This window comes from Amphiprion ocellaris, chromosome 14 (genome assembly GCF_022539595.1).
Source record: "Amphiprion ocellaris isolate individual 3 ecotype Okinawa chromosome 14, ASM2253959v1, whole genome shotgun sequence".
Lineage (NCBI taxonomy): Eukaryota > Metazoa > Chordata > Actinopteri > Pomacentridae > Amphiprion > Amphiprion ocellaris.
Genome location: NC_072779.1, coordinates 9,123,072 through 9,148,618, shown reverse-complemented (window position 1 = coordinate 9,148,618; position 25,547 = coordinate 9,123,072). Strand labels below are relative to the sequence as shown.

General features: G+C 38.7%; 3 protein-coding genes across 3 annotated transcripts; 1 reads left to right on the top strand and 2 right to left on the bottom strand.

The window, feature by feature from the left end:
- The first annotated feature begins 5,663 nt into the window (after nt 1-5,663).
- Nucleotides 5,664-7,879, top strand: LOC111580886 (trafficking regulator of GLUT4 1-like). Its single transcript, XM_023288802.3, has 3 exons — nt 5,664-6,528; nt 6,717-6,843; nt 6,930-7,879. Exons 1-3 carry the CDS (start codon nt 6,127-6,129, stop codon nt 6,938-6,940), a joined length of 540 nt encoding a protein of 179 aa, XP_023144570.1. The 5' UTR covers nt 5,664-6,126; the 3' UTR covers nt 6,941-7,879.
- Nucleotide 7,880: 1 nt separating this feature from the next.
- Nucleotides 7,881-18,432, bottom strand: LOC111580871 (Golgi SNAP receptor complex member 1-like). The gene is made up of 9 exons (XM_023288786.3): nt 18,303-18,432; nt 16,852-16,969; nt 16,387-16,462; nt 15,996-16,103; nt 15,692-15,783; nt 12,056-12,130; nt 8,881-8,910; nt 8,615-8,697; nt 7,881-8,329 (listed from the first exon to the last, which is right to left on the bottom strand). Exons 1-9 carry the CDS (start codon nt 18,385-18,387, stop codon nt 8,205-8,207), a joined length of 792 nt encoding a protein of 263 aa, XP_023144554.2. The 5' UTR covers nt 18,388-18,432; the 3' UTR covers nt 7,881-8,204.
- Nucleotides 18,433-22,155: 3,723 nt separating this feature from the next.
- On the bottom strand, nt 22,156-24,293 carry LOC111580875 (beta-crystallin A1-like). The gene is made up of 6 exons (XM_023288789.3): nt 24,158-24,293; nt 23,714-23,775; nt 23,452-23,570; nt 23,188-23,329; nt 22,950-23,092; nt 22,156-22,799 (listed from the first exon to the last, which is right to left on the bottom strand). The coding sequence occupies exons 1-6, from the start codon at nt 24,276-24,278 to the stop codon at nt 22,652-22,654; spliced, it is 735 nt and encodes a 244-aa protein (XP_023144557.2). The 5' UTR covers nt 24,279-24,293; the 3' UTR covers nt 22,156-22,651.
- Nucleotides 24,294-25,547: the final 1,254 nt, after the last annotated feature.

Sequence of the window (25,547 nt, the reverse complement as noted above, 5' to 3'; positions counted from 1 at the left end):
CCATTCTTTGTGTATTTAAAAGTATTGTTTTATCACTGTGAGCTGAGAAAGTTTAATAAAGTAACATAGGAAACATTTACGATTGTTGTTCCAGCTTTCAGCCCAAACATCCCACAGTCTGTATATAAATCTGACTGGAAAACGCCTTTCTTTAAAAATCCTAATGAGCTCAAGGTGCTTTGTAATGTCAAGACATTATATCACAATTTTTTTTCCCTCATTGACCAGTAGGAGTTTGTTAGTGAAGATAAGGTGAAAGTTGTTAAACTGCAGTTACTCAAAAGCACCACTAGATGACGTTATACTCTACAAAACTGAGGTTGAAACATGGCATCAGAGCCTGATTTCACTGCAGGACTGTGAAGTAAATGAGGTCAGACAAATCTGTCATGATGAATTCTCAGATGATTGAATTCATGAATGAAATATTGCCTTGTTATATTAAAAGTCCATCCATCCCATTAACACACTGATAACATTATTTTCTCCAAGATTCCTAAATCATCCGATGAGACTCAGTGTGAATGACGTCTTCACTGCTTCTCCATCTGCCTGTTATTTATTGAACTTCACTTACAGTGCACTTTAGATCTTTTTAATACACATTTCTATGGATTATCTGATCCTCTTGCATGTGTGCAACAACCATAAACACAGTCAGATTTCTAATGTAGTTTGCAAAGCACCTCAAGACAGCAACTTTAAAGTGACTCTGAGTGTTGCCACTGCATTATATATTAGCGGATAATTACTGGAGATGCATTAATGTGTAGTTATATGTTCTATTATGGCTTTTTGAAGCAGAGCTAACTTTAATTGTTGAGCAGTTAATGTACGATGATGCGTCAGATTTTACAGTGTTGGATTGTAACTAAATATATTTACTCAAGTACACAGTCATGGTAGCAGTACTTTGTCTGAGAATTGCCCTTTTATGATACTTAAACTTCACTACATCACTTTTTATGTGACCAAACTGTCAGTTTTCAGTTGCTGTCGATTAGTAAGTTTATACAAAGCATATGATGATAATATAACATGACTTTATACAGTGCAATTCCGGTAATATTAGCCCCACGTTCATCAGGAACAGCAGCCAAATGCTCTTAACACATTAATGCATTAATAATTATAATCTCACAATGCACTATGGAAGACAATAACTGTCAAAAAAAGTCATTTTTCAGCTTAATGTGTGTTTTTACTTACATTTTCAGTACATTTCGCTAATGATACCTACATACTTGCCCTCTAGTGACATTTTAAGTGCAGGATTTTTGGTTTAGAGCTTCAGTTAGTAATAACATTGATAAACAGGATGAAGACGAACTTGGTCATTATTGTTGTTGTACTTTTAATCTTCTCTGATTTTCATAGAGGCTAAGCAGAATAGTGCAAAAAACACAAAAATTTCCCATGAGCAGCTGTTCTAAATGTTAGGCGAGAATTTCCAGACTGGTTGGAGGCGACACAAAGGATACAGTAACTCAGATTAGCACTCTTTACTACTGTGCTAAACAGAAAAGCATTTCAGACTTAACAGCACGTCCAAATTTAAGGTGGACGGGCGACAACAACAGAACATCATGTAGGGCTCTAACACTGGACAGATGAAGACTGGAAAAATGTATTATATTCTATTTCTACTGAGGCTCAGAATTTGATATCAACAACATAAATCTATGGAGCCAACTGGTGTATAATGATGTGAGGATTGTTTTCTTGAACCCCTTATCTATCATGATTTGAATGCCACCGCCTACTTGAGTGTTGCTGCTGATCATGTGCATCATTTGTTTAATGCAAATTACCATTTTAAACTGGATACCTCGTGATAATTGAATAATTTGATGACAATGAGCTCAGTGGACTTTAACAGCAAATCAAATCACCAGATATGAATCCAGCAGTAAACTTTTGGAATGTGCTTAAACTGGAGTTTTACAGCATTAATTCACAGCTGATGAATCTGCAGAAATGACATGAAGGAAATATGTGGAGCAGAATCTTAAAATAAGGTCTCCAACATCCTTTAGACTCGGTGCCACTAAAAACTGGGGCTATTTTGAGACTAAAGGGACCCAGAATTCATATGGTGTTACTTATAATTAAGTTCTTGGTGCCTTTATTTTTATGTAATATTGTAAAGTAATTAAAATGAAGGATCTAAGTACTTCCTGCACCACTGATATTCTCTGGATTATATTGTTTATATGTCAGATGTGGTAAATCTGAATTGAACTGGCAAGATATTATTAATATGATTGATTAAATATTAGCTAAGAATTTACCACTGGACCCCAATCTTTTCCTTTTGGGTATACATCCAACTATCCCACACTTACAGAGAAAGGAATCTAGACTTGTGGCTATACATGCTAAACGTATCATTTCCCTTAATTGGAAAAATGTTGATAGACCAAGAGTTGGAAGGTGGATTTAAGACATTACATCAAACTTGACAATGGAAAATATAACATACATCATTGGACAGAAACAACATGCTTTTGATGACATCTGGAGACCTTTTATACGTTTTTTTTAAGACATGACGCCAATGTTGGTATTGTGCTTCAGCAGGAGGAAGCCCTGCATGATTAGAATGTCCATGTGGGGTGATATAATGTCCTGAGTAACACCTTTGAAATTCTTCAGTGTTACAACCGTTTTCAGTATTTGTTTATATAATTAAAGTGAAAGTGTGGATATATGTGTGTATCTGTGTACAAGCAGGCATGTAAATACTGTACACCAGGGGTCACCAACCTTTTTGAACCTGAGAGCAACTTCAAGGGTACTGAGTAATACAAAGGGCACCTTGTTTGATACAAACTTCCTCAATAGCAAACTTGTGCCATCACCTTTAAACAATAATAATAATAATAATGAAAATAATATGTAAAAAGACTGTCTGATCACATTTATGTTAATTATTCCTTAAAATAATGATTAACGATTTCCACAACAATGACGGTAGGAAACACACACACACACACACACACACACACACATATGGAAATCTGTTCCAATATTTAAAAGTTAGAAGTATCCCATCTCTGAAACTTTGGTAAATATCTTTCTTGGCAGTTTTGTATGAATCAGCATATTTACAGCATTTTGTTCAAAATCACACCAGTTACATTTCTGTGCAAATTATCACTTCTAACATTTTTAGGAAATCATTAACTGTCATCAAATCATGCTTCATTTGTGCAAACCCCTACCTTTGTAACATTTTTGAACAATTCATGAACTCTGTCCCATGTTTGCAAAAATTATCAGTTAGGTAAGAAAGAAAAATTAACTCTTTCACATTTTGAAATGAATCCTATCACATTAGTACTAATCACCAGCATTGCAACATTTTTAACAGATCATAACAACAAATCATTACATGTTTTCAACAAATTATTTTCACGTTTTTATGTAATGGCACGGTGTTTTGAATGACAACATGTTACCTCTTTCTTTGTCTGTAAATGTGTGTTAGTGGGAAGCCTGGCATTGCAGAGCTTATCATGTCTTACCTTTACCTTGCAGCTCACAGTTCAGATGGTTCAGTTTCCCAGTGATGTCCGTTAAAAATGCAAAGGCAAGAATCCACTCAGTGTCCTCAAGAACCGAGATGTCTCCCTTTGGATCGCATGAACTCTTTGATTTCGGCCAACAGTGACAAAAAACGCTGCAAAACTGGTCCCCTGGTGATCCATGGGGTTTCTGTGTGTAGTAACAGGTCACAATGTTCAGCTGACAGCTCCTCCAGCAGCACCTTCAATGTCCTGGTTGTTTGGCTTTGGAGCCATTTATGATCTTCACAACACGAGTCATCACATGATCAAATCCGGCCACTTTTGTACATACATATGTCCTGCTGGTGAATGATGCAGTGGTAATGTAGGAATGTTGGGAAGTCTGGATCACCTCTGCATCCTACAATGAAGCCTGCATGCCGACCCGTCATGGAGGAGCCCCGTCAGTCGCCACTGAAACAAGCTTTTCTAATGGTACATTTTCTCCAAGAAGAAACTTTTCGCCGCGTAGTAGCTGTCAAAGCTGCCTTTAAGTCCCGGGTTTTCCTGTCCGTAGTGCGCATACAGTCTATGTGCGCTAGCAGGTGGCTAGTTAGCATGGAAGCTTTGTAGCGGCTAAAGTCGCGTCTCTCCACATTGTGCCGCTTTGCCGACGCAATAGCCGCCCCGCAAATAGGACACATACATTTATCTTTCACTGTCGTGAAAAAGAACTCTTCCTCCCAGTCATCGTAAAAATAGTGTTTTCTCTTTCACTTCTCTGTCATGTTTCGGGGGTAAAAACCACATCTAGCTTCCCAAAGTGTCTGCGCCCGGAAGCTTCAGCAAAGAGTGACGTAGTGGTTGGACATGCGCAGTGAACTCTGACCCGGACAAGGTAAAAGTTCATTTACACCTAAGACATTTTTGTTTTCAAAAAAAAAAAAATATTGTAATTTAAAATCTGCATTAATGTAGGTATTTTTGATTTAAAAAGAACAGCAACTATAATTTTTGATAAGGAATTTCATGGTGACTACTGTTATTTTTAGAACGTGTGGTGGGCAACTCACACGGTCTCTGCGGGCAACGAGGCGCCCGCGGGCACCGTGTTGGTTAGCCCTGCTGTACACCATGCCCAAGGTCTTAGATTTTTTGTTTGTTTTGTATGCTTTACTTTCATCTTATTATTTATTGTTTAAACACATTTTTCTTATAGTTATTTGGTGAGGGGAAGAGGGGATGGGAGGGAGAATGGGGAGGAAAAGTTTGCTTTGTTGCATGTAATAGCATTTTGCTGGTTGATTTGCTGTAATTTGCAAACAAAAAGTCTAATAAGTGCATGTATTTAACCCTTGTGTTGTCCTGTGGGTCAAATTGACCCGTTTTAAAGTTTGAAAATGTGGGGGAAAAAAACAGATTTTCACAGTGGAAATTTCCACATTTTTGAACATTTTTTGGTGGAAAAAAAAAGAAATGTAAAAAAAATGTTTCTTTAAGAACATTCAGAAGAAAATCAACCAAAACCCAGTGAATTTCGCTGGATTCTGAAAGTTCTTAAAGAAAATATCAGAAGTTTTACTGATAAATATGGAATCATTTTAGATATTTTTTTGATTTCTTTGGAAGATTTTTACTCATTTGTTGAAAATCTTATTGCAAAACTTGGGGGATTTTTTTTAAATAAAATTTTTAAGGGAGATTTTTAAGGAATTATTGGAGTTTTCTTCCTGAAGGTTTTTGCAAATTTTTAGAAATTTGGGGGATTTTTTTGCTGAATTTTTGGATTTTTTCAGACGAGGAAACAATATTTTTTGGTGCCCGTTAATAAATCTGAATTGAAAGCAACTTTTTGGATGAATGAGAAGTCATGCATTAACCAGCTTTGTGCAACAATTCTAATGAACCAGTTAGATGTCCTCATAGGTGTCATTTTTATAAATAAGCATAAAACCTCATATTTAAGGTGCAGCTTGCAGAGTTTAGACAGACAGCGAGGCTCCTGCTGAAGCTTTAATATGGCAGAATACAACTTTGCAGGAGTAACTGAGTCAGCAGGTCGTGCATGTGCTGAGAGGCTTGTGGTCCAGAGTCCGCCCTACTCCCTCTCTGCCTCACACACCCTGTACGGTGTCCCTCTTGCTGATCCAGCTGCTGCCCCCGCGCGTAAATGGAAAGCTTTTACGCACCGCGCGTGTTCACTTCAAAAGAGATTTAATTGTTGTTTTTGCATTGTCACACGCCTCGCCTGGTGCGTAAGTAGGCCTCGAGCACTGATGTGCTGTAGAGATGTAAGGGATGCGGTAATACCTCACTACATAATACAGGGGGGTGGGGGGTAAAAGGCAAGGCGTGCGTCCGGACGCTCACCGCCAACTAAACGCGAGAGGGACTCAGACATCAATAACATCTCGCTCATCAATAAGAAATTTTGGAGTTAGACTGCTTAATTAAATAGTTTGCCTTGAAGGTATTACCCTCCCTGAATGTATAATATTTAATCTGATGACCCCCAATGGAGAACATCTGAAAGAGGACTCTTCAGCATCTCCATCCACAGGAAAGCGGCTCGGCCAGACAGATAACACGACTTGGAGATAATTCTTATCTTTCAGCGATGGCTATCAACACTGATGCTGCCTTTGGGAAAAGCGCCCTTGGTGAGAGGGAAGTTTCCAACCTCACCGACTTCCAGGACACGGAGAAGCTGCTAAGCACCGCGACCACTGAGCCCACCGGGCAGAGCAACATCAAACCATCCGACTCTTTTTCCCTCAACATCAGAGGAAGCATCCGGTCCCTGGACGCGGACCAGAACGGACACAGATCGCCGCTAAAGTCGGGCTCCATCGGGCAGCTGCCGACCCCACCCAAGTCCACGTCCCGGCTCAGCCTGGGCCCGCTGCCCTCCCCGGTGCCACCCGGGTCCGAACCCTCGAGTTACCTCTGGCTCGCCGTGCTGTCCTGCTTCTGCCCCGCCGTGCCGCTCAACATGTGCGCCCTGTGGTACGCACATGTGGTGAGTGCTGTTTATCTACAATTTTAGCTTCCGTCATGTAGATTATCAGTCTGTGCCTCAGATCACCGGTTTTATTCTTAAAGCTTGATTTGTATTCAAGCACTACAGGTGCTTTGGGTCTGTACGCATTTATATCATTAATAGCTGATCTCCTCTTTCCCTTTTCTTTTCCACCGTTTTCCCGTTAGTCGAGGTCTGTTCTCCACACAGGAGATTTTCAAGGAGCAAGGAAGTATGGACGTCTATCTATGCTGCTCAGCATTCTGGCGATGCTGCTGGGTGTGGCTGTGATCCTCTTCACAGTGTTCTCTATAGGTATGGAAGACAGACGTAAATCAAACTCACACAAGTGTCAGTGTAACGGTGTTTACCTTAATTTCTCTTCTCTGTGTGTCTCTCAGAGGCCCAGTGAGTGATGGAAGGAGTTTCCTTTAACTTCATCTGATCTCAAATTTGCACTTGAGAGAGAGGAGGAGGATGGATGTCATTTTGAAGAGAAAAAAAGCACAAAATCTGAGTTGAAAACAAGCTGAAGAGACTCTAAAGTACAAGTTATTGTTTGGTTTTTGTTTTTTTGCTATGGACTTATAAAAAGGATAAGGAAATAAGGTGCAGGCCGTTTCTCTTTTTCTGGCAACACTCATGCCCAACAACCCCAGAAAACTCAGGAATCAAGGAAGGAAAATGAAGGCTGCACACAAATAGTGTCAGACTATCAGTGAGCTCATTAGTGGTGCACTGAAGTTCAAAACTGCCTCACAGACAATTGGATGGCACTACATTTACTGATAAAAAAAAACAACTTAGGGCATCATTAGAGGAGAGGATGCCTCAAAGACACATAACATTTGTACATTGTGTGAAGACTCAGTTAAATGCATTTCTTTTTGTTCAGACATAAACAAAAGGCATCAGTGCACCTCTAGACCGTAAAGTCACCACTGCCCGCCCTGTTCCTGTCAATAACTGCAACAACGTACGGACCGACTTCTCGTTTTGTTCACTGAACTTTTTAAAGGCTGTGGAAAGATGTATAAGCTGTTTTCATACACTGTTTACAAGAAGTTTAGAACACATGTATGTTTATCTGCGGTCATAGTGTGACATCTTGCTTTGCGTGCTAACATGATAAACTGATTCCTGTTTTGGCTCCACTAAAGTGTGTGGATCCCTAAAACCTCATTATGTTTACAATATACTGCAAGATATGAACGGGGCTGCTCCCCTCCTTGTATGCACCAATCTCGGCACTCTGATGTTCATGTTTATACATTTATACTGTATGACTGGTTTACTGTGCCATAGTTCTTGCATGTCTGAAATAAACTTGAATGAGCATGACCAACCTGAACGTGAGCTCATCACCTTTATTTAAGAAACATCAACAGCAGTAAAATGTTACTTCGTGCATTTATAGTTAAAGTTACGACAGACAGTAAGCAGCAATGTACAAGTTCCCAGATGGAAATGTCATCATCATAATTCAGAAAATAAATAAACTCTCCAATATGAGAGTCGTAAGTCCCCTTTTGATGTGATATTTATAGCAAAATCTGTTTCTTTTAACTGTTTAGCCAGAGTCAATTACAATAGAAGAAAGAACGTATGAAAGAATAAAAAGATCTTGGCAACATTTGGTCTGAGTTATGCAGAATATGTTTGCTGTCCAGGTTGGGTCAGTGGAAAGTGTAGAGCAACAGGAGAATGGTGCAGACGCCAATCACCCCACCTAGAATTAAAGAGTCCCGCCTCTTGCGCAAATTGATTTTCTGGATGAGACTGTTGATGGCAGGGAAACGATCTGAGAGAAGAAGGGAGGGAGGGGGGGGAGTGTGGTGAAGGAAAATAATTAAGATCAGAGTCGGGCTTTCCTTTCATGCAGTAAGTAAGAGACAGAAAGCAGCAGGAGGGAAAATACATCAGCTGGGCTCCTATAACACAGCCATGAAAAAAAAACAGATGGAGGCTAATGGAGTCGTGTTTTGTTGTTTCATTGTTCTGCACAGATCCCGCTGAGGCAGATTCATGCACACCAAGTAAAGACAGTAAGACGCAAGAGAAGCGATTTCAAGAATAAAAAGGATACTGGCTAAAGTTGTGACCCTGGTTTGAATGGACTTCAGCATCCCACGCTGAAATGTGATGTTCTCTTTGGTAGCCATGGCGATACTGGAGGGAGACAAACCATGAGGGATTAGCGGCACCAGAAGAGACATACAGCCATCTTCACAGCATCACATTAAGCTGATTGAACAGACCTGAATGTTCTGTGTTTGCGTATGACGTGTGTGTGTTGAGTGAGTGAGAGTAAAAGGGGAGAGGAAGGGGAGTGAATGCAGCAATAAAGCTTACCTTATTGCATTGTCAATAAGACTATCTGAGCTGTGAAACAGGAAAAAAGACAAAAAGTAAGATCAAGTCAAACTTTGTGAGCTTACAGAAGGATTTACATTTCATAAAATAGCCTTTTGGGATCATTTTAAATATATATATTTATGAGTCATGAAACGACTGGAGAGGAGAAGCCTGAGCGATGAAACCACACAGCCTGTTGAGTCTATTATCATAAGAGATGCACTTCCTCTGGTTCCTCGAGAGAGGAGAAAGTGCTGGTTAATGGGGGATTTTTGGGAAAGTCGATTAATGTCGGTTAATGTGTGTAATGTATATCTGCTCTGAACACATGGAAAGATACGTTTTATTTGCTTTGGGTCCATGCAAAAAAAGACAATATAGATAGACGACACTGAGCCTGAACGTGCTCATGGACGAGGTTTCTGCCGCCCGCCATTATCAGCCGAGATAAGTGACGGACAGAAAAATGAAGTGTTCAGTCCGGGGCTGAGCAGAGCATACAAGGGCAGCAGCGTGCATCCTGTCAGACTCGGCTGGAGAGAGAAAAAATCAATACTGTGCTTTATACTTCCTCCGTCTATTCGTCAGCCTCTCCCACCATCTATCCACTGCTGTTCTTTGTGTTTTCTGAGTCCACAGGCAAAGCAGTGTCTGGCTTTAGCAAGTCTCTACTTTTCTTTCTTTACTTACTTCCTTTATATATTTTTTTTCTCCGGTCACATTTTAACCTACTGTGGTCTCATTTTTCACTGCAATTTAAAGTCTGGCACCTCTATGAAAAAAGGAAATACCATTGCTAGAAGCAAAGAAAACTCAAAGAATGTCATTTGGGCAGCAGAGATGCAATTAGAAAACCATTAAATCATTAAAAAAGAAGAAGAAGAAGAAATGGAAACTGAATTTGGTTGGTTATTCATTTCATCAAAAAAAAGCAAAGCAGGAAACAATGTTATTGTAAATGTAACTTAAAAACTTTGGGAATACATTTATCTGATCCACTGTACATCTCTACTACTGAAATATTCTTATATCAGCATAAACACATACAATCAGTGTAAACACACACAAACACATACAGTATAAGACCATTAGCTCAAACAGAAGAACTCTTCTTGGCTCCTAAAATCTCCCCTCTCTTGTCCTTTTCCACTATCTCTAAATACCAAATAACCACATATGAGTGGAACTAAAAAACATCAAGAGAAAAAACTAAAGCTGAGACATTATTTGCCCCATTACAGTTTCATACATTAGTTTAACCTTTTCCAGCATTTCAAAATGTCACATTCATTTTCCTTTGCAGCATCAATCCAAGGTACAGTTCTGCATGTCTGTTAAACCTAAAGCTCCTCTCTAAGATTTATGATTCAGTAAAAAATTAGGCATAGCAGGAATACATCCTATTACAGGCACGTCTTCCACTACAAGACCAAAAAGATTTCACATTTAGGAAATCGCTCACTGTGTGTACTGAGGTTCCCACTTCATCATTACTGCACAGGGGCAAATTGTCACCTGAAATCTTAAAATGAATCCAGATGTGATCATCAAAATCAACTTCCCTGCACTTGCAGCTGTGTAATGATGACAGGAAGCTACACTCTTCTGAGTTTCTGCCACAGTAAATTAAATAACTTGTTGCCAAATGAGCAACAGCACCAAGAAAAAATGTGCAACTCCAAAACACTGCTTTTTTTGTTTACGACATAATTCCATATATATTCTTTTATAGTTTTGTTGTCTTCAGTATTAATCTACAACGTGGAAAACTAATTAAATAAAACCCATAGAATGAGAAGGTGTGTCCTAACCTTTCACTAGTACTGTATGTTATCACGAGTAACGTATGTTGTGAACTACATAACTAAATGTGAATTAAATCACTGCAGACTCACAGCAAAACAAGAGCTAGTCATACTTTAAAAGCTGGAATTCATTATTTTTTTGGTAATTTTTGGTAATTCTTGCATAAAGCAATGTTGTGTTTTGTTAATCAACTAAAAGCTAAATTTGCAAATTGTTTCAACACTTTACACATGTCCATACAATAGCATTTTGATATTATTTCCTGATTTCACTACTGCACATTAGTTGACCTAACTCTGTTAAACAAACACTCCCTCTCCCTCTATTTAGGTTTTGTAGAAATAAGGGCCTGAGCTGAACCAGTCTGAGCCATAAACAGTAACGTCCTCGTCTATCGCAGCCAAGATCAAACCTGCAGTGTTGACAAAGCACAGCAGTGTTTCCTCACATCCACCTCACAGCACCGGTCAACATCTCAGAGTATACATGAGTCAGTCTCTATGTCTGCTTCATGTCATGAGTTCAATATGAAAGCTAAAGGCATCCCAGGGGGATGTGGGATCACCTAGAGGATTTTGTGACTCTGTGCTCTCTGATGTCTACTCCTCCACAGGTGATATTGGAGAAAATGTTTCTCTGGGTAACATCAGCAACATCCATGTGTCTGGAACAAGCTACAGCTGCACAGGAGGAAGGAACAAATACACCGAGGCAGGCGGGTTACATTCGTCATACGGCTGGTAATGTGCTAAAAGTGGGTGGTTTATTTCTGATTCATCTGTAGTGAACATTGCAGCATGTATCTGAGTGAGATTAACTGCTTTCAGTCTCATCTTGCTCATATTTTAAGAGGACAAATCGCTGCCAAGTCCAATATTGGCAATGACAATACTGTTGGTAAAAACTCAGGGCTCAACAGGCTCAGAGAACCACATCAGAATTAGCTGAGGCACGAGGAATGTCAGGGATTTACTACACTACTGTATGTGCGAATGTGTCATGAGGTTATTTTTGGATCAATTCTTTATAATCAGTATCCTTTGACAATCATTCTCCTCAATTTTAGTTGGCTCCTATTTCTCCCACAACTGGGCTAAAAATGGCTAAATGTTAAAGAAATGAAAATAAAGTCGATATAAGGCAATAAAACTGTTTTTGCATCGCTTCTTTTCGTTGTTTTCGTCAAAGACAACATATGGTGGTTTGTATCAACTTTTTAAGCAGAATGCTGCACACATGGGAAAGATATATTTAAATGTATTATGTAACGTAAGTAGGATGTGCAGAAATGACAACACAACCAACCCCAGACAGACCAGCCCTTAAGTTAGTTGTAAGTCAGCAACGGTAAGCTGAAATCTCTTACTTTCTTAGATGTTCGTGTTCCTTCAGGAAGAGCTCAGTCCTTCTGTTATTCACCCCTGAGCTGCTCTTGTAGGACCTGAGGAAGAAAACAGAGGAGAGAATCAGCTGAAGGGGAGTTGAACTGGATACAGCAACACTTTTTTGTCACTATTTAATAAAGACTGTAGTGGTCCTGTGATGTGATAGAGAGACGGGGCTATGATATGGAAAAAAGGCACAACAGACACATGGTTATCACTCGGCCACCGGAGGACATGGCATGACTATGAGCCACGTATGCAGCTTAGTGAGGTTGTATTTAGGCAGAGGCTCATAATTTCAGTGCTAACAGATGTTTCTCATATGACTCTAACGTGCTGTCAGCCAGATATTTCACTGTTTAACATATTTAAGGATGTTTTTACTGCCATCTGCCCTGTGGAATTAGCAATAACTTATAACTGTCAATAAATGGAGTCGCTCCCTTCAGCTTCAAACAGACAATTGTTCAACCACTACAGAAGAAAACCAGATGACCTTAATGACTACAGACCCATCTCTAAATTACCATTTATCTCTGAGATCCTGCAAAAGTTGTTTTCACTCAGGTATCAGCCTATCTGAATACGTTCAATATCAGGATTAATTCCAGTCTAGTTTTAGAGCTCTGCTCTGTTGAAGGTCCAAAACAACATCCTCTTGTCTATATATTCTGGTATTCATGCCGTTATAGTTCTACTTGATCTCAAAATGTGATAATCTTGACCATAACATCTGGCATGTGAAGCTGGTTTAATTCCTACCTGATAGACAGAACCATCTCAGTCAGAAGAAGCAACAGTTCATCTTCTTCTGCTCCATTTCTGTATTATGTCCTGTTTATTTTAGATGTTCTCTCTTGTTTAATTTTAGCTGCCTGGTTCTTTGGTGTGATGCTGTCTCTCTAATTTTATAATTTTTTGACTTTTAATTTTAACCCTCAATCTTATTCTTTAATTTTAAAACTACCTAGTTCCCTTGTTTGATTTGCATGCTAATCCAACTAATTATTCCTTTAATTTATTGTCATTTTTACTCATTATTTCAATTGACTGCTCTGACTTGTCTCCTATACCTTGCTTGATTGTCTGTGTTGCATGTTTTAACTGTCAAAGCGCTTTGAGAACGCTGTTCTAAAGGGTGCTATATAAATAAAGTTATTATTATTTAAATGTGGCATCTGCCACGGTTCTATCTCAGACACCTCTTATTTTGTCTGCGCATGCTGCCATTGGGTTACATTATTGAAAACCCATAATATCTGTTATCACCGTTATGTTGACCTAAGCACTCGATAGGTTGATAGCTAGAGAGATAAATACTGTACTGATCCTTGCAGGAAATTACTTTGTTACATTAACTTCAAATCCAGTCAAGAACCCACAACTATCACTAAATATAAAACTGTTCCAAGACAAACACTATTTAGTAAAACCTATGGAAGACTTAGATCAAAGTAATAAAAATATTTGTAATGAGCAGATTTACAGCCTTAGTCTTACAAGTAGCCAACAAAGCTCCATAAACTGAAATTATGACCTGACTATCGGGATATGAAAGTCATTACAAGGGGAAATTTAAAAAAAAAAAAAACAAACACACACACTAAACAAAAACACGTTTGTCACCAGTTTTTGCTTAAGTCCTAAATGGGTATTTCAGCCCCCTCTATTAACTGGTGCCTGGATGCTGATTATGTTCTTCTTCCATTCAGGCTTTTAAGTGATTAGCTCTGCTTAAACCAAAGCACCGTCCTCCATCTCTTATTTACACCATCCCCTCCCTGTTCGGACTCATCATCAGCTCAGTTCATGATCCATTATCTGTCCTGTTGTCCCACTCCCTGCACTGTTTCTCCACACCTCTCATCTCTGTGGGGTTAATTAAAATTCACTCTCATCTTTTTTGTAATCATTCAACCTCGGATCAGGACGCTGCCTCTCCCCCTCTCCCTCTGTCTGACTGTCTTGCTCTCTCTCTCCTCCCCTGATAAAGCATTACTCTGGATCAGGCAGAGCCGATGTAACCACTCTCACTCGGCTTTGGCTGAATGAAAGCCTTGTGGTTTGATTTACTGTAGGAGGCACTTAGGAAAGATATCCCCAGAGAAAGAGAGGGATACAGACAGAGAGAGAGAGGAAAGAGAGATGGAGGGAGATCGGTTAATAAAAGGAGGTGCCTCTTATTAGAGGCTGAAACATGATAGAGGGGATGGAGAGCATTAAAGGGTGGGGGAATTTGGAAACAGACTGGACATTTCTGCCTCCTGCTGGTTAAGAAGGAATCTGATAGAAGGAATCTGGCACTGGTGTGGCTTCACGTTGGTAGTGACAGCATCTGAATGGAAATGGCATTGAGCATAAAACATAAGCATTGCATGTTTTTACGACAGCAAATACGACATCTACCAAGACATGATATTATAGCATTAAAATGACACTGTTGTAGCAGGGTAGACTTTCACTTTTGAGTCATGTAAAATATTTGACCATTTTATAAGTTATAAAACTCCTATGAATTGAGTCACTCTAAAAGAAAGAGAAGTCAAAAAGGACACAAGCAAAAATCCAGTGAGGAGGAGGGGAAGGAAGAGATAGGACAAATAAATCAGAAAGGCAGCAGCGAAAGCTAAAAATGGAAGAAATGATATGGAGGCATGAAAGGAATTCCGGAGGGAGAGGTAGAAAGTGCCAACATAATGCAGATTTAGAGTTCACAAATGATTAATACTGAATTTCCATAAAGTGTGAGGACTTGCAAGAGACACACTTTAGAAAAGGTCAAAATTAATGAAATGACCCAGAAAATCCCTTAACAGGTTTTAAAAAGTATCAAAATCAATCCCTCAGGCTACATTACAATTGAGTAAAGAGTTGAAAAAATTATTTGTAGCTTAACAAAAAATTAATCTGTAATAACTTTAAAGGTTTCATTCATTTCTATGAGCAAAAATTCCACTATATTCTGTGGCTTTAACTTTCAAATGTAAATATTTGGTAGTTTTATTAGTCTTCTGCTATAATCAATGGAATAGCATTGATTTCAGATTGTTAGTTGGGGAAAAAAAAACAAGCATTTTGAGCACATCATCTAAGGCCTGTCAACCTGCACTCAGTTTTAAAAACCATTTCAGATATTTTAGAGTGTAAAAAATTATTCACGTATTACAAAAAATAATAAATAATCAGTAGCAGCACATTTAGTTGCATTTTAACCAAACAATCCAACCAAACTGAATGTGGGTCACAGACTGAAACTTTTACAGTCAAAGCGGCATTCTGTGATGGTAAATAATCATATGAACATGACACATTGGACTCTGGGACACTTTGATTGACATTTCTTGAATTTTCTGACAACAGGCCAAGGAATAACTTGATCAATCACGAAAAAACTATGCAGATTTAATGACAATGTAAATAATCATTAGTTGTAGCCCAGTTTTGTCATATGTGAAAGGTCACAAAATGAATGCCAAAACAATGTTTCATATGTTGGTCATATGCATGTATGTATATATAATGTTCATATGTATTTCTCATCACCAGGTGGTATTATGTTGCATTTTCTGAGAATATACAATGTTTGTTATTGTCTAGAGCTTTTTGAAGGTGCTTACTCAATGTCTCTGTGAACTGATCCCAGTAGATCCTCTCGCTCTCGCAGGCTGAAGAAGTTGCTTTTGGTTTTGTGGAACTCGTGAGTGTAGTCCTACAGGACGAAACGATATGAACAACGGTCAGACATGATCACACTGACAGAGGGACAGGATAGGAATTCACAAGGTTGTAATATATTACAGTTTCTAAAATGTTTTGTCTGTAAACTACGGAAAATACTAACTTACTGACTAACTGATTCACTTGTGGAGCTGAAACACTCTTCAGAGAAAGAAAGTAATGAAACCAAGTTATGTTATGTACCTGTAAAATGTCTCTGTGTCTCTGTAAGGTGTGCATCAATGCTGCATTATGTGGCGAAGCTCCAGGGGTGTTTGTATATTCTGCCATTTTGTCATTGACTGATGTAAGCTGCAAAAACAAAAAGGATAAAATTAATATCATGTAAACACAGAAGCATTGATTTTTAAGCAATAAGTGATCTTTTTGGTAAACAGTAAAAGAGATCTGAAAATAAAGATAAATGTATTATAATGAGCAAACACAGCCATTTAACAGTATGTACAACTGAAATATAAACAGCATTTCTATCAACATATAAAAATCCAGGTTTACACAATCAGCTGCTAATGGAAGCATAAAAACCATTCAATTGTGGCCATTCATGATGAATTATGAGTGATATTTAACTTACACTGGCCAAGAGCTGCTCCAGCTCAGTGGTCATGGCTACGAGCATGTTGTCTTGAGAGGAGCCAAGAGAATCAGACCTGGTTTAGGAGGGAAAGGGAAAAGATAATAATGTTGAATAGAAAAAAATTTAGTGCACAGATTGGTTCAACATAAATCAAGAAATTGACATTTTAACACAATTCTCTAAATTGAAATAGGATAAAAATATTGTCAGAGTGGTTGGTGCACTGTGTTGCCCGGTTGCTAATCAAAACACAAAACAACAGTTTGTTAAAAATACTAAATATATTACTCAAATGTTGTGCAACATCACTTATTATGTAGAAATAAAAAAATACTAAATGTTCATGGTAGTCAATAAAGATATCCTTTATGGCTTCTGAAAGCACAAAAACATTTTAAACATCTATGCAGATTTCATTTGAGTCAAGAGTACATTCTCATTGTTAAATGAAGTGCTGCTGACCTGCTGTCTCTTGTTCGCTGGTCATGACTGCTGCTGCTGTAGCTGGTGCAGAGTTTACTGAAGGAGACCAGCTTCAGATCCAGCTCGTTCTCCAGCTGTCTCGCTTGTTTACGCAAATCTGAGTGTACAAAGAGAGAGACATTCAGGATACACATTTCAAGATACAGACATTCCATGTCTGGCTAAAAAAATGAAAATTTGGCAATTAGAGGTAGGCTAGATAGAAGGAACCTGGCACTGGTGTGGCTTCATGATGGTAGTGACAAAATTTGAATAGAAATGGCATTGAGCATAAAACATAAGCATTGCATGTTTTTAAGACAGCAAATAAGACACCTACCAAGACATGATATTATAGCATTAAAATGACACTGTTGTAGCAGGGTAGACTTTCACTTTGGAGTCATGCAAAATATTTGACCATTTTAGAAGTTATAAAACTCCTATGAATTGAGTCACTCTAAAAGAAAGAGAAGTCAGAATTGTCTGCAGTTTCTTAAATCTGAATATTTTATGGTTTTTTCACTCCTCTATGACAGTAAACTGCATATTTTTGGACTGTGAACAAAACAAGACATTTATAATCTTGGGTTTAGGAAAACACTGATTGCCATATTTCAACTATTTCTGACATTTTCTAGACCAAATGCCTGAAAATAAAGAATAATCACTAATGACAAGAGGTGTTGTCACAGAACGAATAGAATTTTTACAGTTGTGTCATGCCAGTTTACATTCACTTTCCAAGACAACCTAAATTCATATGAGCAAAGAGTGATTGATTACTTCCCATAGATTTCCATACAACAGGAAAAACAGCTTTCACAATGGCATCTTTAGATTATCGCTGTTTACAACAAAATCTATAAATTACAGACAAAGTGAATGTTTTGATCATCTACACCACAATATTTCAGGGTATCTCTCTTGTGTTCGTACAGAGGAAGAGAAAATGAGACTCTCTTTCCACTTAAACCAAATGAAATCAAAATGAAACACTGCTTTGACAGTCATTCCAACATAAAAGCAGAAACATCCAGGAAGACGTGCAGACATAAACTTCTATTTGTTTATGATGCCAGATATTCGTTGGGTGAAACTTTCACTGCTGATGCTTAGCTGTATTTTCCACACTGTGCTTTAAACACGAGGCAAAGGGTAAAACAGACAAGTTACATGCACTTTGGTGACATTTAAGCCAGCTGGAAGGAGAACATGAAGTACTTTGAGGTTTAACATCTGACTAATAACTTTTCAACTTCGACGTTAGCGGCTAAGAAGCTAACAGGTTAGCATCAATTTGCTAAACGCATCTCCTATCCGCAGTTTATTTTTTATTAACGGTGCGTGTTAAGAAACATGTTAAATGCGGTTAAACTGAACGGAAGATGAACAATAAGAGATGTAGATGCTGTCAGTGGTTTTAAATCACAGACTGTAACATTATGTACCTTCCCAGTAGTTGCTGCTGGTTGCCATGTTTGTTGTTGACATGTCATCATCAGCCGTCAAGAAGAAACAACTGTCGCACTTCATGTTCACCCACAGCGACCTCTAGGGGTGACTGACGGCAGCTGCACCTCATAGTAATCCCATGTTTCTCATTGTTGAATGGGGTAAAATGTCAAACAAATAGCAGACTTTGGTGGTTCATTGCTTAGTGGCTAAAATATATCAATGATTGGTTGCAAAGTATTTCCTCTGATGTATTTTCACAATAATGTGTGTTGTGTAGAACAAGTAGAGCTGCACTTTCACTCAAGTTAAAGTACAACACGATTATCAGCAAAACCTTCTTCAAATATCAAAGGTCAGAGCTGTTTTTATAGGCCAACTGTAAAACATTTTTAAAAATTATCAAATCAACTTATCTTTTCCAATTTACTTAATGTAAATATATGAGTTTTGCTATTTTCCAGTCAATTAAATTTAAAATGTCAAAATTTTCATTTCTTTTAAAATAACAATTATTGGAAAATGTTTATGAATTTTGATGTTGCAGGTTGCTAGGTCTTAGCTCATTTAAAATCCTTATACAGTAATGTGTAGTTTAATGTACAGCAATACATCATACATACTGACCATTTGTTTAATGTGAAATCTATGCGTGAGTAAATGAAGTTGGTCTCTTTCAACAGCTACTTAATTTGAAAAATAATCATATAAATACTTTGACTAAGGTCAGAATTAATTATTTTTGAGGGAAAAAAAGGAAAGATATTCTCCTTAGATGTGTATGTAACAAACTGAGAGTTTAAATATACCTGATAACAGATTCAAAAGATGTAACAGAATTCTGACACAATCTCCATACAGCCTTTGTCAGCCTGTTACAAACTGTTTTTTATTGATTTTTTTAGTCAAACATCTGTTTTTCCTACAGCTGTGTCAGCTCAGTTATGTAGTTCCTACACACTCTCACCACAGAGGCTTTTCCTGTATCTTTTCTATCAGCTATTAGAAGTTTGACACAGATCTATATGCTTTTTTATACTATATAAATGTGGCTCACAACAATAAGCATTTAATGTTTTTTATATTTGTTTTAGTATATTCATTTTTCTTCTCTCAAACATAGCTTAGTTTAGTGGGATGTGTCAGATTTTTGTTAACTTTTATTATTTATTATTTTAGTATCTAGCACAGGGGTCGCCAACACAGTGCCCGCGGGTGCCTCGTAGTCACCATGAAATTCCTTATCAAAAATTATAGTTGCTGTTCTTTTTAAATCAAAAATACCTAAATTAATGCAGATTTTAAATTACAATATTTTTTATTTTTTTGAAAAACAAAAATGTCTTCGGCGTAAATAAACTTTGATCTTGTCCGGGTCAGAGTTCACTGCGCATGTCCAACCACTACGTCACTCTTTGCTGAAGCTTCCGGGCGCAGACACTTTGGGAAGCTAGATGTGGTTTTTACCCCCAACACATGACAGAGAAGTGAAAGAGAAAACACTATTTATTCACGATGACTGGGAGGAAGAGTTCTTTTTCACGACAGTGAAAGATAAATGTATGTGTCCTATTTGCGGGGCGGCTATTGCGACGGCAAAGCGGCACAATGTGGAGAGACGCGACTTTAGCCGCTACAAAGCTTCCATGCTAACTAGCCACCTGCTAGCGCACATAGACTGTATGCGCACTACGGACAGGAAAACCCGGGACTTAAAGGCAGCTTTGACAGCTACTACGCGGCGAAAAGTTTCTTCTTGGAGAAAATGTACCATTAGAAAAGCTTGTTTCAGTGGCGACTGACGGGGCTCCTCCATGACGGGTCGGCATGCAGGCTTCATTGTAGGATGCAGAGGTGATCCAGACTTCCCAACATTCCTACATTACCACTGCAGCATTCACCAGCAGGACATATGTATGTACAAAAGTGGCCGGATTTGATCATGTGATGACTCGTGTCGTGAAGATCATAAATGGCTCCAAAGCCAAACAACCAGGACATTGAAGGTGCTGCTGGAGGAGCTGTCAGCTGAACATGGTGACCTGTTACTACACACAGAAACCCCATGGATCAGCAGGGGAACAGTTTTGCAGCGTTTTTTGTCACTGTTGGCCGAAATCAAAGAGTTCATGCGATCCAAAGGGAGACATCTCGGTTCTTGAGGACACTGAGTGGATTCTTGCCTTTGCATTTTTAACGGACATCACTGGGAAACTGAACCATCTGAACTGTGAGCTGCAAGGTAAAGGTAAGACATGATAAGCTCTGCAATGCCAGGCTTCCCACTAACACACATTTACAGACAAAGAAAGAGGTAACATGTTGTCATTCAAAACACCGTGCCATTACATAAAAACGTGAAAATAATTTGTTGAAAACATGTAATGATTTGTTGTTATGATCTGTTAAAAATGTTGCAATGCTGGTGATTAGTACTAATGTGATAGGATTCATTTCAAAATGTGAAAGAGTTAATTTTTCTTTCTTACCTAACTGATAATTTTTGCAAACATGGGACAGAGTTCATGAATTGTTCAAAAATGTTACAAAGGTAGGGGTTTGCACAAATGAAGCATGATTTGATGACAGTTAATGATTTCCTAAAAATGTTAGAAGTGATAATTTGCACAGAAATGTAACTGGTGTGATTTTGAACAAAATGCTGCAAATATGCTGATTCATACAAAACTGCCAAGAAAGATATTTACCAAAGTTTCAGAGATGGGATACTTCTAACTTTTAAATATTGGAACAGATTTACATATGTGTGTGTGTGTGTGTGTGTGTGTGTGTGTGTGTGTGTGTGTGTGTGTGTGTGTGTGTGTGTGTGTGTGTGTGTGTGTGTGTTTTTCCTACCGTCATTGTTGTGGAAATCGTTAATAATTATTGTAAGGAATAATTAACATAAATGTGATCAGACAGTCTTTTTACATATTATTTTCATTATTATTATTATTGTTTAAAGATGATGGCGCAAGTTTGCTATTGAGGAAGTTTGTATCAAACAAGGTGCCCTTCGTACTACTCAGTACCCTTGAAGTTGCTCTCAGGTTCAAAAAGGTTGGTGACCCCTCATCTAGCATATACACAGTCTAACAAGTCAGTCATGTCCAAAAGCAGTTTGTGTGGTTGTTTAATCCAATGATGCTAAGTTTTTGTTTTCTTTTGATTAATTTTAAAATGGTTACATTAATGCAAATTTTATGTTGTTTGGTATCATTTAAAATATTGTTACTATAGGCCAGCACTGATCAATAGTAGCCTATAGTTTATGTACAGAATTGTTATTCTATTAAAATAGAACCGATTTGATAAAATTTAAGCTTAAAATATACAGTGCTAGAACACCATGTCTTTTTATGTTTTTCTTTGTTGTTTTGTTTGCTTTTGAAAGCGTGGACCATTAAGTAAAATGGAAATAGTGCAGACTGCCTCACACTGATGGATTTTAAGGTTTAGTGGTATTTCATGCAGGGTGCTTATCATTCTGTGGTTGTTTTTTGTGTTCCTGCTCAGGGATGACAGGTGCAAATTCGCAGCTAGCTAACCCTGTCCCTGCAAAAATAAAGAATTTTATACATATTTCCTCAAAAGAGAGTAACATATTTGCTATCGTTGAAAATTTTGAGATGTCCACTAATTCAAATAAAGTTCTCAGGAGTTTGGGGGTTTTAAGAGGATAAGTCTTATTCATATCTTAACTTTTTACTCATGGATTCACTCAATAAGTTCATATGTTGCAGGTTGATTGTTATTTTATGAGGTGTTTGCTGCTCTCCAGTGGTGTGCGAGTGTCAACACAGACAAACAAAACAGATGTGATTAAAGTACAGGTCAGTACTGGGAGTCTTTCTGTCTTTTTGCTCATTCTCTTTATTCATCGTCTTGAACATTGGCAGTCATGGATATCACAGGAACAGCAAGACTGGATGTTGCGTTGATGTAAAAAACAATGACGATGATGATGCCATCAGTGGTGGATGGAGATGGACAAAGAGCAAAAACTTTGAGGTGGTTTCACCATTATGCAGCCAACTTCAGCAGACGAGGCCTTTCTCTTTCACATTGACTCAACTTTTTCTCAATTCTGTCACTCCTATTTTCTGTCTTTCTTACATTTTTCCTTTCTTTTGTGATGCTTCCTTTGAAAAAAACAAAAGTGCTGTGACCAACTGACACCAGTGAGCACCTGAAGTCCAGTCCCGGATCCTACTTTGCTTAGCCGGACTGGCGGGGCTGGAGAGCTGGAGGTTGTGGGAAAAGAGGAAGAGGAGAAGGAGGGATGGAAGTGCAGGAGGAGGGAGAAGAGGAGGAGATAAGGAGGTATGAAGGAGGCGCTCCCCTCTCAGTGCTGGATCCTCCTGATGGACTGAATCTGAGGAGTCTGGGCGTGGGAGCCAAACTCACGGTAACACTTGAACTCTCCTCCGTGACAGTCGCACTCCATGATGTACTGGTGGCCACGGTAACCAGGGAACTGGTAGCACACAAAGCTGCCGGGAGACACAAGAACATGCTAATTTAATATTCAGAGCTGAACACAGCTAAAAGTGTTCCTTTGAGTGAGTCCAGAGAGCAGATTTCCAGACAGTATGTGTTTTTCAGGTGTGTAAAACTTCAGATTATATCATACGTGCACTTACGCTCCACTCTGAATGTGCATAGATCCAACCTCGTTGTTCATCCAGCCCATGGCCTGCAGAGAGGGGTAGTCATCACACAGCTCAAACTGACGACCCATCATGTTCTCCATCTCAAAGATGGTCATGCGGGACTCCTTGTGGCTCTGCGCACAAGAGGAGAAAGAAAGGAGGTTTAGCACCACTTGAGACTAAGTTAAAATCAGCTCAGGGCTTTTAGAGTGACTTATGCTAAACCTACAGCACAGCAGATGGGCCTGAAGGAGATCATTCTCTCGATGCGGTAGGAGTTGCTGCCGCTGTAGGCCTCAAAACGAGGGTAGTCTCCCTTCTCCAGGACAAACTGCTGGCCGCAGAAGCTGGAGTGCTCATAGCCCACCCAGCTGCAGGTAAGAAGACAAGGAGATGGATAGTTAGCGCACTCTATAAGTCCCCACAAAATCTAAAGATCCATTATAGCTTTTAAATCAGCTCAGAAGTGAACAAAAGCTGTCTGGATACGTACGCGCCACACTCGACCTTCAGGGAGCGGATGTTCTCCATCCCACACTCCATGATGTTCTGGCAGCAGGCGGTGAACTCCATACGCCTGCCCTGGAAGTGCTCCTGATCGTACACAGTGATCTGTGAAGCACAAAAGAGAACAGGAGCTGAATACAGCTTGGTATTTAAATACAAGATATATAAGACCACTGAGCCTAATCATGAAATGAAACTTCTTTTGGTCCCAGTGGTCATGGGAGATGTGGCGTGAAACAAGTGCTCACCTTCCAAGGGCCCATGGGCATGGGGTTTGTCAGAGCCATGTTGTCGTCAATTTCAGCAGTACCTGTGGTGAACATACACAGACAGTCAAAACTGAGAAACAAAGCAGCGTAATAGAACCACCGTCTCAGTCCTTTCAATCTAAGTATTCATCTGTTTGTCATTCTGGCTGCTACTCTAAGTGACATTAGCTTTCTCTAAGGTTTCTGTCTCACTGTTTGCTCTCTTCCAAGAAACTACAATGCAAGCTTTTAACCTTCTCTTCCCTTTTTCATTTGTTTTCCTTTCTTTTTTTAAATGACTCCCTCATTTGCAGTACAGCTGGATTCCCTCCAGTCAGTTCAGACTCCTTGTTGTTCGTTGTTATATTGCATTAGAGGCCCAAACAACATCATGTCCACACATTGGGAAACTGTTCTGTATTGTTAACTACTAGTTGGACCTACCCAAACTGGTGAGCCGTGTGTCGTAGGGTTCCGCTGAACCGTCTGCAGACACAGTGTGTGTGGGGGTATATATACACCCGCGGGTATCGGGGGGCCGGGGGGCAGGAACGCCTGGCCTCATGTCAGCACTTTGCTTTGGACTCCATTGTCTTGTTGTGCGAGCCACAGAGGGGTTAACACACTGACACAGTGATTCATGCAAACACAAAGAGGGCACACGGCTATACTGTGTTACGTACGCATCTGTGATGAATCTATACGTTAAGGGGAAATAACAGGGCAGCTTTCCACAGCAGTATGTGGATCAATTAACAAACAGATGAAATGCAGTTCAGTGAGAAAGCACTTAATGTTGCTGTTTCCATTGATTTTTAAATAAAAGCTGCAAGAATTGATTGTAGGATTCATGTGGGATTGTATTTTTCAGTAAGAACCTAACCTCACATCATGTTTTAAGTGGTATTGTGATTTATTAATGAGAAAACATTGAACATATTGTCATTTTTATACTTCTAAAGCAAATTTCGGGCAAATGACCATACATTTTATTAATCAATCCCTAGTCAGTCAGTCAGTAAAAGTGATATCTTCTTTGAATTATTATATTTCATATCACACTTATTAACACTGATACAAGGTGTCACTGAACAGGCTGTGAAATGAATGAAACTATGCATTTTTCCATATATTTTTAACTGTGTAGAGCTTTGAGGTCTGTGGCAAGACAGGATTTATTTATCCGCATCACTTTTTTTTATGTGATGCCGTCTATTTTCAGGTTTGTTATTCTGTGCTGCGACATGTTTTGAGCTCATATTATTTGTATCAATTAGTGTTTGTTCTTTTAATGTATTTATATTAGACTCTGTATTTTGCGTTTGTATGATTTACTGTAATGGTTTATTTTTGTTTGGTTTTTTTTGGCCTGGCTGGCTTTTAGTTGTAATATGATCTTCCTAAACATCCATTTTTTGACTAAAAGGTGCTATTTAAATGAAATTATTTTTAAAGATATTCTTTTTATCATTGGAATAAGTTCATCACTGCAACCCTCATTATGTGCAACATACTAATCAGACAACTTTCTGTTTGTGAAGCCTTCTTTGTCTCCAATTTGTGCTGGATAATTTGAAAAATGCAGATAAACATTAACCTAATTTCTCCAGTTTAATGACAAATGAACTAACTGAATAAATCACATTAACACTGAGTTGAAATAAGAAGATGCTGGTCATGGTGGGAATCTAAACGTACTGTTTTATTGATCACAAAATATTTTGCAATCAATTTATCAGAAATTCAAATGGCAGCATTCCATCACACAGCCTCCTCTGTCAAGCATTTGTCCTGTTGTTACTATGTGGTTTATATGCGAGTTGTGAATGAAAGT